The 16,549-nt window shown below is 39.3% G+C and overlaps 1 protein-coding gene and 1 long non-coding RNA gene across 2 annotated transcripts; both read left to right on the top strand.

Annotated features, from left to right (window-relative positions):
- Positions 1–1,309: 1,309 nt before the first annotated feature.
- LOC114539712 (ATP-dependent DNA helicase PIF1-like) lies at positions 1,310–3,115 on the top strand. The gene is made up of 2 exons (XM_028560326.1): positions 1,310–1,598; positions 1,818–3,115. The coding sequence occupies exons 1-2, from the start codon at positions 1,310–1,312 to the stop codon at positions 3,113–3,115; spliced, it is 1,587 nt and encodes a 528-aa protein (XP_028416127.1).
- Positions 3,116–15,136: 12,021 nt separating this feature from the next.
- LOC114539716 lies at positions 15,137–16,230 on the top strand. The gene is made up of 3 exons (XR_003688913.1): positions 15,137–15,470; positions 15,620–15,832; positions 15,916–16,230. It is a non-coding gene; the product is annotated as an uncharacterized LOC114539716 (long non-coding RNA).
- The last annotated feature ends 319 nt before the right edge of the window (positions 16,231–16,549 follow it).

Raw genomic sequence — 16,549 nt, 5'->3', positions numbered from 1 at the left:
TGTAGATTAATTCAAAGTGACCCAGTAACTTGTGCAAGGCATTTTGATTACCAATTTAACACTTTCTTAAAAGACTTTTTAATGAGTGAAATTGCCCCATTAGGGAAATTGAAAGATTGGTTTTACAGGGTTGAATATCAACAGAGAGGGTCACCTCACATTCATATGCTGATATGGCTTGAAAATGCACCTGTATTTGGTGTTGATAAAGATGTAGTGAATTTCATTGACCAAATAATAACTTGTAGAAAGCCTAATAATGACAGTGAATTATTTGATCTTGTAAACAGACAAACTCATAGACATTCTCACACATGCCGAAAGAACACCAAAAAAGTTTGTAGATTTAACTATCCTCAGCCACCTATGAGAACAACACAAATACTTTACCCACTTGATGATAATGCTTCTGAAACTGTCATAAGAGCCAGAAAATAGTTGTGGAAGAATATTAAGAATAAACTAGATGATTTAAAAGAAGGAGAGGACGTAACATTCGATCAACTACTGAAAGAACTAAATGTTTCAGAACATCAGTATATTCTGGCAATTCGATCATCACTAAATTGTCCAACAATATTTCTAAAACGAAGTCCTAATGAATTAAGGATTAATAATTATAACGCTGCTTGCCTTAAAGCATGGAGAGCTAACATGGATATTCAATTTGTGTTGGATGTATATGCCTGTGCTATGTACATTGTTTCTTATATTTCTAAAGCTCAAAAAGGAATGAGTGACTTGTTACGTAACGCTTGTGCTGAAGCCAGGGAAGGTAATTCCATCATCAAACAGCAGGTTCGTGACATTGGTAACAAGTTTTTAAACTCAGTTGAAATAAGTGCACAAGAAGCAGTGTATATCATTCTCCAACTACCGATGAGAAAGTCTTCTCGAAATGTTGTATTCATTAACACATCTCCTCCAAATGATCGTGTTGAACTATTGAAACCTCTCTGTGAGATTGAGAAAATGTCAGATGAGTGTGAAGAATTTCACTCTGGTGGACTTCTGAAACGATATGTAGAACGACCAGACAGTTTAAAAAATATTACATTAGCTGACTGGGCAGCTTGGTACGATTCATCTGGTCAGACAAAGTATAAAAATTCTGCTAATAAATCAGATATTGACAACCTCCCTTTGGAAGATGAAGATGGAAATAATGATGATGACCTAGGTGTTGAAAACAGCGAAACTTGTGATTCATCTAAAAAGGCGATAAAAAAAAAGATCACATGCGCGAATTATCCGCAGTGTTTGGTTTAACGAAGAATCTCAACCAGAAAAACATTATCGCGAGTTGATCATGCTTTTCACTCCATGGAGAAATGAACAAGTTGATTTAATTGGAGGTTACTCTTCCTTTGAAGAACATTACGAAGCTCGTCGTGATAAGATCGGTGAACAAATGCAACAATACGCAGTTTGTATTGAAGACTTAAGTGAAATTCAACATCACCTACAAGAATGTGATGATGATGCGTATGACACGATAGCACCAGTTACACAAGACACTGAACGTCAAGATCAGAACGAAGGTAATATAGATACCCATCCTGATTTCAATGAAAGATATGATGTCTCTGAAGACTTGGGTATCCCATCAAGGTAAAAGGTTACCTAATAATGAACCACTCATTTTAAATGAAATGGAAGATGATGACTACCGACGTTTGGTTCAAATGCTAAACAAGAAACAAAGGGAATTTTTTTATCATATTCTACATTTAATGAAGACATCTAATCCATTTTATGCCTTTTTAAGTGGAAGCGGAGGGGTTGGTAAATCTCACTTGATTAAGTCAATTTATCAGGCTGCTTTAAAGCACAATATAAACAAGCTGGCGAAGACTTTCGTCGTGTTCACGTATTATTGCTTGCTCCAACAGGAAAAGCAGCTTACCTAATTAAAGGAAACACAATCCATAGTGCCTTATCAATTCCAGCAAGCCAGTCACTTAAAATATATAAACCATTAGACTCTGGTAGGTTGAACACTTTACGATGTGAGCTTGGTGCATTAAAGTTGATCTTACTTGATGAAATATCAATGGTTGGAAACAGCATGTTTACTGTTCAGTTAAATAATCGTTTAAAGGATTTAAAAGGAAGCAAAGACGACTTTGGTGGTGTTAGCATCATTACAATCGGTGACTTATTTCAACTTAAACCTGTCATGGATAGTTACATTTTCACTGATCTCCAGTCTTTAAATTATTATAGTGTACTTACTCCTAATTTATGGAAAAAATATTTTAAAATGTTTGAACTTGATGAAATAATGCGAGAAAGAGAAAGTAAAATGTTTGCTGAAATCTTAAACAGGTTACGAGAAGGTAAACATACAACTAGTGATCTTAAAAAATTAAAGGAAAGATGTGTTCAGGAATCGAATTGTCCTCGAGAAGCTCCACGCTTGTTTATTCAAAACGCTTTAGTAGACAAATATAACAATCAAGTATATGAATCATTTACGGATAATAGATATACAATTAAAGCTCAAGATAGCGTTATTGGAGCAGCGTCACTTAAACTTAAAGAAAAAATAATGAGGCAAATACCTTATGTTCCCTTAAGAAAGTCTAAACTAAAACTTGCTGTTGGCCAACGTACTGAAGTTGCAACAAATGTGCGCACTGATGATGGTCTTACAAATGGGGCTAGTAATATTATTAAGTTAATACAACTTACTGACGAGAATAAGCCTTCGGGTCTTATCTGGGTCCAATTTGATTATGAAGATGTTGGTAGAAAAACTCGTCAAGAAAATAGAACGCTCTATGTTAGAGGAATTCAAAACACATGGACACCAATTAAACCTGTCACAACCCAATTTTCCGTTGGTAGAACAAAATCTGCTCAAGTTGTTAGAAAACAGTTTCCACTGCGACCAGCATCAGCAAAGACTGTTCATAGATCACAAGGTGATACCCAAACACAAATTGTTGTAAACCTAAACAGTAACAGGGCTATTCCTCACATTCATTACGTTGCTTTAAGTCGAGTAACAGCAATAGAAGGATTATACATCACTAACCTATGTGAAGACAAGATATCCGTCGATGAAAGAGTTGTTAAGGAAATGGAAATCTTAAGAACTGAAAATAAATGAAATCTTTGTTTCAAACCACTTTATATGTTGGATCAATCCGATTTAAAAGTTTGTTACCTCAATACAAGATCTCTACATAAACACATTGAAGATGTTAGAAAGGACACTCATTGCCGTCCGATCAAATTTCAACAATTTCAAGTGCGTTCAATCGTACTCAAGTATCTCACGAACGAAAATACATACCGCCACGAAAATGGCGTCATTCGAGAGAGGAGAGCTTCCGCTTTCGAACGATACCAATTTCAATTTCATCGCATGCCTCTTGCATAATTTATGCATATATTTGCATAAATTATGCAAAAATACATGTTAATTTCGAGTGCCATATAATGCAAATTATACAAAACATGTGCTTCTAAAGCTGGAGAAGTTTTGGGTAAACCATGTTTTACCATGTTTAGTGAAACAACAACTCCCAAATGTTCACCCACAAACAGGTACCATACTTTGTATTTGAATAAATAATCTACAATAGATTATCATTGTCTTTTCTATGGTCCTTTTTAGAGTGATTGAAATTTATTATATTAAACATTTTTTAGAAGAAATGGATGTTGAGAATACAACATATAATGATGGTGCCCCTGCAACGAATATTGTTCCACAAACTAATCCCATCAACCTCCAACATAACAATGATGATGAAACTGATAAGCATAATAGTGAATTCGATGTAATGGTGTTGATGTCTGTGAAGCTAGCATTGAAACTTTGAAACCCCCAAGAAACCCACATCGGTTTTATTAGAATAAGTAAATTTATGTCTTGAGCCATTTCATTATGATTTTAATAGAATTCTTACATAGCATTTTGTTCATCAGGGATTTAAGCTGCCAATTTGAAATAATGAGCACTTTTTTCTACACTGTTCTATGTGGGGAACAAGAAGGAAATAGTCAATTGTCACGGTTAGTAATGCCAATGTCGAGCATTGTTGAGCATTGACCAAATTTAAATGTATATACATATTAATTCTGACATAACGTATATATGCAACATTCTTGTGTAATTTTCTAGATTGGAACAAAATATAAAAGGAGAGATGTTTTTTCCACCAAGACTGATCACTGATGATTACCTAGTTATTCCTATTAATAGAAGGTAATGTATCATTTAATGAATTTAAATTTTATAATGTAATTTATAATTTAATTTTTAATGAGTACATCAAACTTTCCTAGCAAGCATTGGCTATTAGTTGTGATTACGCCTTGGCATCTATTGGTCATGGACACATTAACATGGGATGATAACTTGAGAAATACTGAGTCCACAAACATCATTAGGTTTGTTACTTCATATCATATATAATGCATAGTTCATGCCTTTAAAATATGTACATGTGAATTTCTATTAATTAATAAAGTATTTGCCAACTTTGGAAATTGTATATATTCTTTTTTAAGCTTCCTGGAACACATTTCAAGAAAATTTCGTGTGAAGCAAAAGTATTTGAATCTTTCTTGCAAAGCATTGAAGGTATCAGTTTTAGCATTCAATACACTGTTGTTTAAATCCTATTTATTACTAAAGCATTCTACTAAAGCATACTAAGATTTAAATCTTAATAAGTCTCTTATACTATCAAGTTATGAACAATTTTGTTTGAGGTAATTTTGATGAATTACATAATATATCAATATTAAAGCATCATACTAATTTTTACAGGTACCACAGCAACCACTAAACAGCAACAACTGTGGCATTTACATATCACTTTTCTTAAAGTATTTTCTGCAGGTATATTGCAACTTTTTGCAACTGTAATATACTGAATATAAGTTCGCAATAACAAAATTACCTTGAATTAGGGAGTTGGATGAGTACGAATCTGAGCGAGAAAGCTATTGCTCTCTTCAGCATAGATGGTTTGAGCCAGAAGAAGCTGAAGATAAGCGCACTATGTTAAAAAAGCATTTGGAGTCTCTTTTATTGTTGAAAAAGTATAAAATGAAATACACATGAAGTATGAAGAATAAAATTACTAAATTTTAATAGCACTTTGTTGTAAATTTACAATAGCTGAACACAATTTGACAATTGGACTTGCATAAGGTTTTGTCAATGGCATGACACCTCTTAAAATACCAAAGCATTTCAATTTTCTGATTACTCTCTCAACATGAATCCTAGATGCTGCAATTCTTCTGGTCATTGTGGAGGCTGTTGAAGATACTACACCCTTTCTCATTATTGGTGGGGCAATCAATTTTGTCTCACAAAGAGCAAATAGATCTTGCACATGGAATCCCTTGTCAGCCATAATAGCATCACCAGGTTCCAATGCTTTCAAAAAGCCACTTTGTCTTACAATCTCTTTGTCGCTTATACTGCCAGAGAACAGATTGGACACAAAATTGATGTGTGCAATTGGAGAGATTGAAATTAACTATTTAAAAGTATTCCTTGATTTGTAGCTGCTATATGTGCTTCTCTGGCTAGGCAAACGATGTGGTTGACAATAGTCTAATTAGCTGTGGACGTGCGCAATTAAGTGAACTGGGGGAGAATTGGCGCGCGCGGTTACACAGCGTTGACTGATTTTGGCAAGCATTGACAGGTCAATACTTAAGTTATGGCCCAATGATATCGCTGAGTGTGAAACAGCAGACAGCCTGTTGAAATTCTTAACAAGGAAATTGGACGACAAAACGCCAACGTGGGAGAAAAAGGAGAAAAACATGGCCGAACTGAAAGCAATTCGTCGTTTTCCGGGAGAGCGATATGTGGATTTTCTCGATCGCCTCAACACAGCTGCTACCCGTGCTTATGCTACTGATGAAGAGTACAGAAAATCGTATGTAACAATGGAGTTCTATTTACAGCTAGGATCATCCGCAAAACAATGTCACCGTTCCCCCTCGAAGATATCACCGTTCCCCCTCGATCAGAGAGACAAATAGCAACCCAAATCAATTAGAGAGTACCAAGATCAGCCACCTTCCTAGTCAATAGAAGCGTTACCAATACTGAACCCCAACTCTGCATCGGTTCTTCACTTTATCATATGACCACTAATGATGATGAACTTCCCATATTACTGTTAAACCCCAATGATGTTGAGGTGACAATTAAAGCTAACTCAGTTATTGTCCGAGCCGAAGAAGTCAAACCTCCCTCAGAGGACACAATGCCAAAGGTTGCTAAGTTAAATGTTCATCAAAAACCACTCAAGCCTACTTCCAAGCGACTAGCACAAATCGCATCCTTAATGGGAGTGAATGACCTTCCCAAATCTGAGCAACCCAAAGCAAAAGATCTCATCTCACAGTTCCAGAATGTGTTTGCCTTAGACTCCTCAGAACTTGGCTTAACAAATCTTACTACATTCGACATACATACTGGAGACTCTGCTCCAGTGGCCACGCCCTGGCGGCGAACACCATACTTCTTGAGAGATGAAGTGAAATAGCAACTGCAGGCTGGTTTAGAATCTGGACGAATGAAACCAATTTCCAGTCCATGGTCCGCCCCAATTCTTATGGTGCAAAAACGTGACGGGACTTGGCGTCTTTGTGTTGACTACCGGGGACTGAATAGTGTGAAAACATCTGACCCTTATCCCCTTCCAAACATGAATGATTGTCTTGAAAATTTATGTGATGCTAAAATTTTTTCAACCCTCGACTTGATTGCCGGCTACTGGCAAATCCCAAGTTCATCATCTGCTGCTGAAAAACTTGCATTTTCGACTGACCAAGGCCAACTCACATGGACAGTAATGCCCTTTGGTGCTAAGACGGCCCCTGCCGTTTTTCAAAGGCTCATGGACATGGTATTGCGTGAATTACAATGGGATTGTGTAGTTTGCTACTTGGACGATATTTTAATTGGTACACAAACTTGGAAAGAACACTGGGTGGAATTTGAGTCAGTCCTCACCCGTTTGGAAAGTGCTGGGTTAAGAGTTAAGACATCTAAAGTACAATTAGGTAAACCGGAAGTTGACTTTTTGGGTCATGTTGTGGGGAATGGTTTGATCAAACCAAACGCAAAGAATCGGCAAGCCATTCAAGACATATGCCCACCAACGTCCAAGAAGGAAGCAAAGTGCATCTACGGACTTTTCGGCTATTATAGGAAGTTCATCAAAGTTTCCACGGCAGAAAATATTCAACGCCTGTACTGGTGGCCCAACCTAAGCAAAGACGTCACCGACTATGTACGATCCTGCGAAACTTGTGCTACAACAAAACCAAATCTACATCCCCGCGTTCCTCCTGTCCAAGTAAGTGACACTCCAGCAGCCCCCTTTGAAAAACTCGGCATCGACCTGATAGGCCCCTTTGACACATCTTCTCGTGGAAATCGGTTTGCCCTAGTTGCTCACTGCCACTTTTCAAAGTTCACACAAGCCGAGCCACTGCCGAACAAAGAAGCAAAGATGGTAGCCAGGGCACTTGAACGCATACTGTTACTTTTCGGTCTTAAAACTCGAACTATAGTATCCCACAGAGGTAAAGAATTTGTAAGCACAGCCCATCGACCATGTGACAGAGCCAAGCATCCTGTACAGGCACTGCTTAATCGATACAACGTTCATCACTCAAAGACTGCAGCGTATCACCCACAGGCTAATGGGGCAACTGAAAGAGCAAACCAAACCCTGAAAGCAAAACTTCAAGCAACGCTAATCGAACATGGCACAGATTGGGACGATCGACTGCCATTAGCATTATTCCACATGAATAACGCAGTTCACACAGTTACTAAGTTAACACCCTTTAAAGCTGCATTTGGTGATGACGCCCGAAACCCATCTGATCTAGTTGATTTCGCCGGATCCGGCGCTCCACCAGACATGTCAGCTAAACATGAACAACAAACTACAATTCGGCAACGGATAATTGCAGAAAAGGCAAAGCGTAATCAACAGTCTGCTAAAAAACAAAGCAAACCTTATATCCCATACAAAGTGGGCCAGTACGTATACGCCCATAAACCGCCACTCGAGAAAGGTTTTACTGGTCCTTGGGAGATCGTCCAAGTTCGTGGGGGAGGATCAAGCTACAAACTAAAACATTTGAAGCAACAACGATGGATATCACGACGATCGGAACATCTGAAAGATGCCTTTAGCAGACCACCACATCTAAACGGCAAGCGCCCTGAAGGAAGGATAAATCACGTGCCGGACACCACTCAATAATAAACTTAAAAGTTGGGCATAAGTCTAATATTAATAAGTAGTAATTACCATTATTCTGTTTGCTGTAGCCTTCTGTTAAACCACTCCAAGGGGGACATTTGGCAAGATATTTCGAACTAAATGTTGCACAAGGTTTTCCCGAATGTCCATGAACATTTCTCCTGAATAACTCTTTCTATGATAGAAGAGAAAAGCTGACTATCCCCCCAGGCGTTACCAAAATTTGCCGAAGCAGTTTGTTCATCTCCAATTGGGGCATTGGTCACGATTCATTGCCTTTAAGTGCGTCTTCCTCATTTCGTGAAGAATTTGTAATATATTCCCTCTTGGTTAAGATACCTAAATTTTAAGAGATAACGAAAGAACGATTAAAACGCGTAACAATCGAAACGGAAACAGATTTATCAAATATATTCATTGACTTACATAGTTAATTGAGGGTGCATTTAACGATAGTCACCGCCATTTTGATATATGGTGCACCAATTTCTCTCTGTGGCTCAGCTTCGTGAACTTGAGCATCCTCGGGCTCACTCTCGGCGTTATCCCTGAGATTTGGTTCCTCCTCTGGCTCTCCCTCCCGCTTCTCCTCGGGCTCCTCCTCCTCCTGCTTGTCTGTGGGCTCACCACAGGGAATGAGGCCGTCCTGGGGTTGATCTGTCATCATACTTGTTCCTTCACTATCTTCACGACTTCTTGATTCTCCTTGTGTATCATCTGCTTGATTTATTTATTTATTTATTTATTTCAAAACTTCATGTACATGAATAACCATGACACATACATAGGCAGGTAACAACAGGGCTATAACACCCTAGCTAAGGCAACCCACCGCTATTTAAAAATGAAAACAGACAGAAAGACAGACGGACGGACGGAAAGACAGACAGACGGACATGAACTAATTCTAATCATCTAACAGCAAGATGAGTCAAGTGACGGTTGGAAGAGGTTTCTGATGGTGTTGCAACATAGACATATCGATCACCAGGTTGAATTGATGTCAATGTCGTAGATATCTTGAAGAGCGGAAGAGTACGTAGTTTTAAGGATTGCTTTAAAAGGTAAAGTGTAGGTAAAGTTTTCCAGAGTCTTGAAGCGTGGACAAAGTAGCTGGTTTGAAAGCATTTAGTCCGAGATTTTGGAACTTGCAGATTTGAAGAGCATGAGTTTCTGAGGTTGTTAGGTGGTAGTGTTGGCAGATAGTTTGGTAAATCAAAGTCATATTTTCCATAAACACATCCATGTATAAAGAGTAAGTCCTTGATTTCATGCCAGTACGAGAGAGGAAGCAGATTTGTGCAAGATCAACGTTCTTGATATGGAACTGAGAACCTGGGTGTGCCAAGAATATAAGATGTACCCCGCCGCTGTACTCCCTCAATGTCCTTCATTTGGCTGATGCTCTGTCCAGACCAAACTTCGCTCGCGTAGTCAATATGGGGACGCACAAGAGTCAGGTAAAGCAATTGCTTAGACTGCCCAATAAATGATTTTGTGTGCCGCTTCAACAGGCCAAGCATCCTGCACGATTTACCCAGTGCAGCTGATGTATGCTGACTCCATTTGAGGTCGGATGTCACCAGGCCACCGAGGTCTTTTTTGCTCGTGGTGGATGTTATATATGGCTAAAGGCTACCTACCTTATACCCAAAGCACACCGGGGTTCTCTTTCTGGAGATGGTGAGTGATTCACATTTCTGTTGGTGAAATCTCAAATGCCACTTTTGACTCCATTGAAACAGAATATCAAGTGCTGCTTGAAGAGATTTGGCATCCAAGGTGTCACAAATAGTTTTTGAGCACTTCGTATCGTCAGCGTAGAGGTAGAGAGAAGCGTCGTCAACGGCGGCAGAAGGAAGATCGTTTACGAAGATCATGAACAATAACGGACCCAAGATGGAACCTTGTGGTACGCCAGAAGGTACGGGAAGAGGAGAGGAAATATGTCCATCCACAACGGTTCTCTGTATTCGATTGGATAGATAGCTTGAGAACCAACTGAGAACACTTCCGTCAACACCGTACGATTTTAGTTTATGGACGAGAACATGATTAACGCTATCAAAGGCTCTGCTGAAATCAAGATAAATAACGTCAGTCTGCAGACCTTTATATCAAGAGCACAACCAAGTTCGTGAAGAAAGCACAGCAGTTGAGTAACTGTTGACCGACCACTGAGGAAGCCATGCTGAGCATTGTGCAGTTGTGGAGCCAAGTGAGCGATCAGCCTCGAGAAAACACAATGTTCCAGCACTTTGGAGACAATACACAAGAGAGATATAGGACGATAGTTGGAGATTATCTCTTTGCTACCTTTCTTATGCACGGGAACAACGTGGGCAAGTTTCCATTGCAAAGGTAAGTACCCAGTTTGAAGAGACAAGTTGAAAAGAGAACACAGCGAGGGAGTAATTTCATCAGCACACTCCTTGAGTAATCTGGCAGGAATACCATCAGGACCATGAGCTTTGTTGGTGTCAAGCTTGTGGAGTATGGTGGCAACTTCCTCGCTGGTGAGAACAATCGTATCCAGTACTAGTCCAGTAGAAGAAGAATCGGGACCTACATCAACATCAGGAAGAAACAGTTCATCAGAATTTGTGAAGGTGAATGAAGAGAAGAAATAATCATTGAATGCCTTTGATTTCTCTTTCGTGTTGCGGTAGTAATGTTCATTGAGTTTCACAATGTTCGGAATAGAGCCAGATCTTGTGTGGGATTTTAAATAGGACCAAAAACGCTTTGGGTTATCTTTAAGAGAAGTTTGTAGAGACTGGATGTAGATACTGTGTTTCTTCCTGATGGTTGACTTAAGCAAACGGCGAAGATGACAAAACTTTTCCCAACATGAGCTGTCCTTACCACGAGATAAGGCCTTCCTTCTGGCTGTCTTCTTTTGGCGGAGTAGATGCATGACTTCACCATCAATCCACGGAGGACTACCACCACAGATTTTTCTTTTCAGAATGTGCCGATCGACCGCTGACGTAAACAGGTCATACCAACGTTCCGCAAATTGTGTTCCGCAGTGTGTCCCTAAGAGCCAAGAAGTCAGCGTTCTTGTAGCTGTACACCTTGCGAGATGTTTTTGCAAGAAGTTGTGGTTTCACAGTGAAGTCAAACACCAACAAGGAATGATCTGTACAGAACTGCGTCTCATAAGGAGGTAAAATATCAAGGTTTAAAATATCAAAATAAAGATTCGTCACTCGTTGGCGATGTAAAACAAGGCGACGACCAGTTGATAGTTGGAAAGTTAAAATCACCAAGAATTACGATCTTCTTGTTGGAATGTAGAATGTCCACTTTCTGCAGAAAGGATGAAAACCCACTGACGAAATTTAATGAACATTCCGGAGGTCTGTGAAATGTCGCAAGAAGAACATTTGGCGCATCTGCCAGCTCAATTTCAACCACTACCATTTCAAGTTCAACTTCAAGATCCAAACGACAACACAATATGAGGCTATTTTTAACCATTAGAAGAACCCCACCGGCTCTTCGCCCGCATGCCTATCATTACGGTAGCACGTGTACGAGAGATATGACGGAAGTTCACTGTCCCGAATGTGTGGACCAAGCCATGTTTCCGTTATCGCAAAAACATAAAAGTTTTTGGAGAACACGAGTTGGTAAAAGCTGTCCAGTTTATTACACACAGATCTAACGTTCATAAGACCACATTTCATTGATGATTTCATTGAACGATTGTGTTTGATGTATGTCTGACCATATGGGACATCGGGTCCAGGATTATTTTCCATATCACCTGACAGGCCAATAACCAATGCTGAGATGTAAAGGTAACAACATATATCCAGAGACCAAACAATAGTTTTGCTTTCAGCGGTAGTGAATGTAGTTTTACCATCTTTTTTCTTGGTGCAAACGTGCGGATTTTAACTGGCAAAGAGATGCTGATGTCCACATGCAATAGTTCAAAGTTCAGTGAACATGAAATACAGCATTCCTGACGAGTAAGACAATAAGCCAGAGTGAATAGATGAAGGAAACAAACCAGCGCAAAATGCCATCTCATTCTGTTTCTAATTGGCATTTTAGAATAGTTCTTGATCCAAGTGAGTGTTCTAATTAGGTTGACGTTGGATTCTTGATTTCTTGATTGCGCATGTGACAAAGAGACGATGATGATGAGATACGTAACGGTTAGCTGCTTGCGCACGTGACAACCAACAAACCCACGAACACAAACACCAAATTAAAAAAGTTTATATGAAAATAACGGCACACCACCAAGAAGATAATTAAAAAATACACAACAATTCTTCCACACAAACTGTATTTAAAAATGATGTAGACCAAGTACGTATCTAACACTGTATGTAGTTTATTTTCCACAGAGTTAATAGACAGACTTAGATTGAGGATGTGAACGTTAAGAGGACGGGAGATGCGTAAAAAAGATGCGAGATGAAGCGAGATGTGTCATCCGCTCGTTCAAATTTTTAAAAAATTGACATAAGAGCTGAATAGGCAGCAATGGTCGTAAAAGGAATCTAATTTTGCAGAGGAATACAATTATGCATCAACTCTTTTGTCCTTTGTTTGCAGCACAAGTGTAGAATGGTCCACGGTATTTTTCTTGTTACGTTTAACAGGAGAAAGCTTATGAACATAAGCAATTAGAAAGGAATCATCGCTGTTCTCTTTTAAAAGGGTACACCGTTGACAGGACTTTATATTTTGTGTGTGGTGATGCAAAGTTAAATCCAGGTCTCATAAATATGTTAATTTTATCAGTATTGACTACAAGACTAGTTTGAATGGGACAAAAACCTGTAAACATTGTTGGTGATGGTAACCCATCAGCTTTACGACGACGAAAGTCGTCATGCGCAAATAAGAGCTCATGCAATCCAGAACATCTCATAGAGTCAAATACTGAGCAATCATGGTTACATTATTTACAAAATATGTCAAGGCTAGGCACATGAGCCGACCACATTATGATACAGGCAATTGCAAATGCAAAGAATTTAAGAGCGGCTCCGCGTAAATATCAACCGAAGTCATGCAAAATAAAAAAATCAAAAATTCTGAATTTTTTTCAGAATAACCATTATGGGTCGCTTATTAACGAAAAATCATTTTAAGATCGATTGAACGAGTATTGAGGCTGGGGGAAGCTCGTCTTTGCGGAGAGGCTCTCAGACCAAGAAAATAGGTAGGAAAATAGGGCTGCGCTTCAGCGCAATGTGACGGGGAAACACAGCATTATTCGCCAAACCAAATATATCAGATTAAAGGTTGGGAAATACTTCCGCTTTCTGCTGATTTTCAAAGCAATCGAATTAAAGTAGAATTTTTGACAGGTTTTTGAAATTTAATCTTCCTGTCGGACATTTCGTGACACCTGATCTAAGCAATTTTCGAGCGCGACAAATCCAGCATGATACATGTTTTTTTGGAAAGTTGTTCTATTTTCCAAAAAGAGTAACTCATGGCCTCTAGAATGACGCCGAAAGTTTTTTGGGAACTCTAAATTTGCGCCGTTGAAACGGGGTGAAATACGACCACTTGAGCGCTAAGATGACCTATGACACAGAGCCGCTGAGAGCGGTTAAACACACTATATTTAGCTAAACATTTATTTTCTCGGTGGAAATAACAGACAAAACGACATCCAGAGTTAAAATAATTCATAGACAATTCAATGTGGTCATTAGTTACCGATCAACCATTCGTTTGCTGGGAAAATCTTTAGGAAGAGACTTGTTGTGCGATTTGTAAAACACAGTGTTTGGCAAAATATTGTAAACAATATACTGTATAATAGCCTGCAACGCAGACTATATATTGGGGTATATATAGTCTGCTAATCAGCGGCACAAAGCTTGTATGGTCACGTGAATGTTCGAATTATTTCCGGTATTATAATTATGATTATGTATATGATTTGCGCGCAAATTGCATAATTATTTGCGACAACATGGCCGCGCTGATGTGCGTGCTGTGTTTCTCTGTGCTGGAAAAGAAGTCAGATATAAATCTTGTAAAAGGAAAGCGTTCTCTCGACATTGCGGCCGACATATTACGATGACAATGCTGGTTCCAACGACTTGTTCTTCGAGAAGGTCAGCGAGGAGAGGAACCGCTTGGAAGACTAGAGACTTCCCGTAGCCTGTGCCAGCACTAAAGAAGATATTCTTACCAAGTAAGAAGGCTTTGAGTACCTCGAATTGCTCTCGATGAAGACTTTCCACTTGAAAAAAACAGCATACAATCCGAATAGCTTCCGAAAAGTGCTCTTCTTCAAGCAAAGACGGTTCGATGAAGGACGCCATGTTGTTTGTGAAAATAATAAATATTCTGAAATTTTGATTATTTTGCATAATTATAAGCTAACCAATCAAAATAAGTCCCACAATTTCTCGGGAAACCCACGTGACCATACAAGCTTTGTGCCGCTGATTAGCAGACTATATATACCCCAATATATAGTCTGCGTTGCAGGCTAACTGTATAATGACTAATGTCTATAATCACTTGCACAGTTTCCCGAGCTGATCGCTGCAAACTACGCACCAAAGCACTGACTTTTTTACTTTTAATATGATTGAAATCAGATTGAAAATAATTTCACAGCAATCTCAGTCACGTTGATGCGAAGACAGTTGACAGCTAACAGCTAACAGAAAATGTCAGTATGCCGCACTGCATCAATACTGCTGTTTGCCAGCTACCAAATAGGCGTGCGATTTTTTCATATTTGATTGCGTTTTAGAGTTGTATGTTTGCAATTTGAAACATACATGTAACATGTTTGATAGATGTGAACCTCAATTTTTGACAGGTTACGCCTATATATATTTCGTCAGTGTCAAAACATGCTATTTCCGCACACATGCATGGTCACATTGTTCTTTTTACACGGGTAGTTTCTTTATATCACTCGAGGTTCAATTAGTATAGGCTACATACAATCACGTTTCTTTTGTAAAGTGGGCATTTTTAAGCTCTATATCAGCGTTTCAACTTTCAATGTGCGCACAGAAACGCCATGGAATGCGGCTACGCCATGTATGTTTGTCTTGCGGCGAGAGTCCGCACAGTCCACATACAAGGCAATGTCTCACAATTGCTGACTGTATAGTAAAGATATACGGAATTATTTGAGATTTTTGAAACTTGGAGATCCATCAATCACTTCCGAGGCCAGTTTATTACTCGCACGTGCAGGTATGTGTCGATTATACCAACCACTTATTGCCTTTTAATAGCCTTACAGAATACTCGATTGTATTTTCATATACAACGCTTGTTATTTGAATTGTCATTTTCCTAGTTGAGAAAGATAACCAGTATGCATATGTCATATGTTCTTGTAGGTCTCTTTGGTCCTGAAGAAAATCATAGCAACATTTCCATTTGTCCTCGGCATCGCGATAGCCATGGAATTTGCTGGCGGAGCAACCGCAGAAGTTGTGCCTGTCCCGCAAGCTGGGCAGAACACAGGAGCGCCAAAGCCGAACGGCCAATAACAAAGGAACAATCAGAGAAGTTACTAAACCTTACTGATGTGCTTATTCCGGTAGGATCGAGTAAGTAAGGACATGCGATCCGAATCAAACGGACGCGTAGTTATGAGTTTTTTCTGGTTGCTGAATTATTTTCTTCTTTTTAGAGAGGTATTTGTGAATGCAGCACATTTGCACTGAGTGAAGCAAAAGACGAACATTTCAGTAGCACTTGTGACCATACACACAATGACGCCTGTCCACAGTGTGAAGCCCTCGACAAAGTGTTGGTCGATATTGGAGATGTCTTCAATAACGATAACGTTGCCATCGCGGAAGATGAGTTAGTGGATCTTCAATACATCTGCCAGAAAGCGACACAAGATGGGAAGTCATGGAAAGCGCACCAACTTCGAAGCATCACACAAGATGAGGCTAGACTAGACGTCTTGGACCGGCTTGACCAGTTATCTGTCCTTATCACAAACCATCAAGAGATTCTTTGGCGAAAGGCTGGGCACTCAAAAGCACGCAAATTGAAGCGTTTTAACGAATCTCAACGATCCTACTTGGATGCAAAATTTTCAATTGGTCAAGAAACCGGCCACAAAGTAGATCCCACTTCTGTTGCCAAAGAAATGCGATACGCCAATAAGAAAGACGGAACAAGAATGTTTCAGGCCGGAGAGGCTAACTGAAACTCAGATCCGGGCTATTTCTCAAGACAGGCGGCAAAACTGTGACATGGTTATGAGCCAGATAGTGATGACGAGGCGGCAATTGAGGAGGAGAAAAACTACA

This window comes from Dendronephthya gigantea, unplaced genomic scaffold, assembly GCF_004324835.1.
Source record: "Dendronephthya gigantea isolate DGI-Jeju-01 unplaced genomic scaffold, DenGig_1.0 000214F, whole genome shotgun sequence".
NCBI classification, from domain to species: Eukaryota; Metazoa; Cnidaria; class Anthozoa; order Malacalcyonacea; family Nephtheidae; genus Dendronephthya; species Dendronephthya gigantea.
This window is presented reverse-complemented; position numbering and strand designations above follow the sequence as displayed.

Bases quoted from the DNA above. Each gene is read 5' to 3' on its own strand.
- LOC114539712 (XM_028560326.1), top strand. From the start codon at position 1,310: ATGCTTTTCACTCCATGGAGAAATGAACAAGTTGATTTAATTGGAGGT. The intron at 1,599-1,817 runs GTATCCCATCAA...TCAATTTATCAG, and splicing joins TGATGTCTCTGAAGACTTGG to GCTGCTTTAAAGCACAATAT.